At 49.5% G+C, this 3,150-nt stretch overlaps 1 protein-coding gene across 1 annotated transcript; it reads left to right on the forward strand.

The window, feature by feature from the left end:
* Window positions 1-19: 19 nt before the first annotated feature.
* LOC113941649 (gastrula zinc finger protein XlCGF49.1-like) lies at window positions 20-984 on the forward strand (the record flags this gene model as incomplete). Its single annotated transcript, XM_027632799.1, has 2 exons — window positions 20-570; window positions 655-984. Coding segments are annotated over 2 exons (789 nt in total), but the record flags the coding sequence as incomplete, so codon positions are not given.
* Window positions 985-3,150: the final 2,166 nt, after the last annotated feature.

Raw genomic sequence — 3,150 nt, forward strand, 5'->3', positions numbered from 1 at the left:
GAGATCCCCCCGCAGGAGGGGCTCCAAAGCCAACCCAGGGTGCTCTGAGGAGGAAAGAGGCAGCCTGTGCCGGGAAGGCGGCTGGAGCTTGAGGCAGAGCTCTGACCTGGTGGTCCCTGAGCAACCTCCCAGCACGGAGAAACCCTTCAAGTGTTTGGAATGTGGGAAGAGCTTCAGGAAGAGCTTCAACCTCCTTACCCACCAGCACATCCACACCGGGGAACGTCCCTACACATGTGGGGAATGTGGGAAGAGCTTCAGGCAGAGCTCCAACCTTCGCACCCACCAGCGCATCCACACTGGAGAACAGCCCTACCTGTGTGGGGAATGTGGGAAGAGCTTCAACCAGAGCTCCAACCTCCGCACCCACCAGCACATCCACACCAGGAAACGGCCCTACCCGTGTAGGGAATGTGGGAAGAGCTTCAGGGACAGCTCCCACCTGATTGAGCACCAGCACATCCACACCGGGGAACGGCCCTACACCTGTAGGGAATGTGGGAAGAGCTTCAGCCAAAGCTCCACCCTCCTCAAACACCATGGTATGCACACCAGGGAACGGCCCTACACGTGTTGGGAATGTGGGAAGAGCTTCAGTGGTGGCTCTACCTTCCACATCCACCGGCGCATCCACACTGGGGAACGACCCTACAGGTGCTTGGAATGTGGGAAGAGGTTTAGGACCAGCTCAGATCTCCTCAGGCATGAGCAGACACACACGGATGAGAGGCCCTTCCGCTGCACCGACTGCAGGAAGGGCTTCAACCGGAACTCCCAGCTTGTCACCCATCAGCGCATCCACACCGGGGAGAGGCCCTACAAGTGTGGGGAGTGTGGGAAGAGTTTCACCGACAGCTCTGCCTTGACCAGACACCAACGGACCCACCAGTAAGGGAAGTCCTATGAGTGCCCCGACTGCGGGAAGAGCTTCGACTACTGCTCCAATTCCATCAGCCGTTGGAGGACCCCCAGATCCACAGGGAACAACGTTGAGCACAGACCTGCTGACCCACGTTCCAGGCGATCCGTAGTGTGCACAGACCTGGTGACCCACGTTCCAGATGATCCATGCTGGGTAGTGTATTGGGTCTGGATGGCCATGATTTGGTAGCGGGGGTGCTCCAGGGGTGGATTCCATGAGCAACTGCCAGAAACTTTCCCCTGTCCCAACCCCCCTGACAGTGAGGGTGACCCGGGGTCTTGTTAATCCAGCCCTTAGGTAGATTAGAGTGAAAGGACAGTGAATAATCAGTGTTTATAGATATATATATGTAGTGTTTAGTTTAGAACAGTTTGGTTGCCATGTAAAGCAGATTTGGAGCCATTTTGGTTCCTTTCTATAGTGATATGAAAGCATAAAAATAACATTTAAGGAAATGTATAAGGGAGAAGAAAGAAAGTATCAGAGTGGAAAGATGCAGAGCCCCCTCCCCCCCGAGGATAGTTTATCTATGTACATATATATATATATATATATATATATATATATATATATACATATATATATATGTATGTTGGGTCTAGTCTAGAACAATTTTGTTTCCATGTAGAGTAGGTTTGGGGCAGTTTTGACTCCTGTCTATAGTGATATAAAACCATAAAAATAACACTTCTCCTCTCTGGCTCCAAGCCCAGCCTGTCCCCTCTAGGGGTGGGTGTTCCCCCCTCTGCCCCAGGCGGTTCCATTGCCCATGGGCAGTAAAGCCTCCGCTACTTCTGCAACTGGAGAGTGTTGGAGCCATGGACCATTAACATTCCAGTCTCTCCCAACTCTGCATCCCAAAAGTCGAGAGGGATCAATCTATCACCTCAAAGTGGATCAATCCCACTGAAAACGGCTCGATCCCACCCCAAACTGGCTCGATCCCACCCCAAAATTCCTGTTTCTTTTTATTTCTATGTAATTCTGGGGCTGCTGGTTCCACCCGTCAGCTCTCCACAGGCTGAGGTTTGGCCTTGCACTTTTGCCTTTGCTGGATTTTTTCATCAAATATTTCTCTCTGAAAAGAAAAATTTGTAAGGTTCCCGATAATCTGGACATCTTTAGACCATCTGGAAAAATTACAACTTGCAGTGTTGGAACGAAACATTTTCCACGTTTAATCATTTGTTCCCATCCCTCCCAGGAGGGAGGACACTGAACTCTTCCACAGAAACAGAAAACTAGTAACAAAAATTCAGACTACTGAAAATGAAAAATACCTTTTGCTCACAGGTGGCCCTTTCATGTCCTTCTCTTCTGCCTTCTTACAATCGATGTTATCCGTGGCAGCAGTTGCCTAGATGATGGCCAAAAAAAGCATTGAATTAATTTAGAATCATTCCAGAAAACTGAATCACAACTGGGGATTTGAAACTGCCTCAGGGGAGCACATTTGGAGAAAAGGGTTCCTCAGTCACTTAGAAAATTTGGCTGAAACTGCTCGTTGTGGACCTGAAACTCTTAAATAAATAATACCAACTCATCCTGTCCCCTTCCCAGGGGAGTATTTTTATCCCCAGATTAAGATATTCTCCAGTGACTTTGTCTCTACACAAATCAATGTTCTCCTGGGAAAAGCACCAAGTCTATGAGACAAGTAACTGTAAAAACAACCAACCCACCCACCCCCCACACAAAGAAAAGCCCAAGAAAACCCCAAGAACTTGCCAAACTAAATAAACCCCTGAAAACCAGGTTTTGAAGCATTTCAGAAGTAATTAAAATAAATGAGACATCAGTCCTTCTGCCTTCAACAAACTGCCTCAAGCTTCTCCTTTCAGTGCTTAAAAATCAGCATTTCAGTGACTCAGGCTGTAGACCGGTATGAACTTTGCTGCCCAGCTCAGCCACCAGTGCCCCTAAAGGTCCTCTCAAAAAAAGGGAATTAAGGGGGTCCTGGGTGGGCTCTGGATGTATTTAGGGGGTCCTTGAGGGCCTGTGGGGTGGTCCTGGCACCTTTTCGAGTGAACTGGGTGCCCACTGAGGGGCAGGTGCCCTCTCAAAGGCCCCCAAGCAGGTTGACACAGGGGAAGGCAGGAGGGGTCCCCATTCCTGATCCATTCTGGGGCCGGTTTTGCCCTCCCCGACCTCAACTCCTCCCTGAATCACATCTATCATATGACATCACATCCTCCTCTGTGACATTGCATCTCATTTATAACATGATG

Source organism: Corapipo altera, unplaced genomic scaffold (genome assembly GCF_003945725.1).
Source record: "Corapipo altera isolate COAL_440 unplaced genomic scaffold, ASM394572v1 60605, whole genome shotgun sequence".
NCBI lineage: Eukaryota > Metazoa > Chordata > Aves > Passeriformes > Pipridae > Corapipo > Corapipo altera.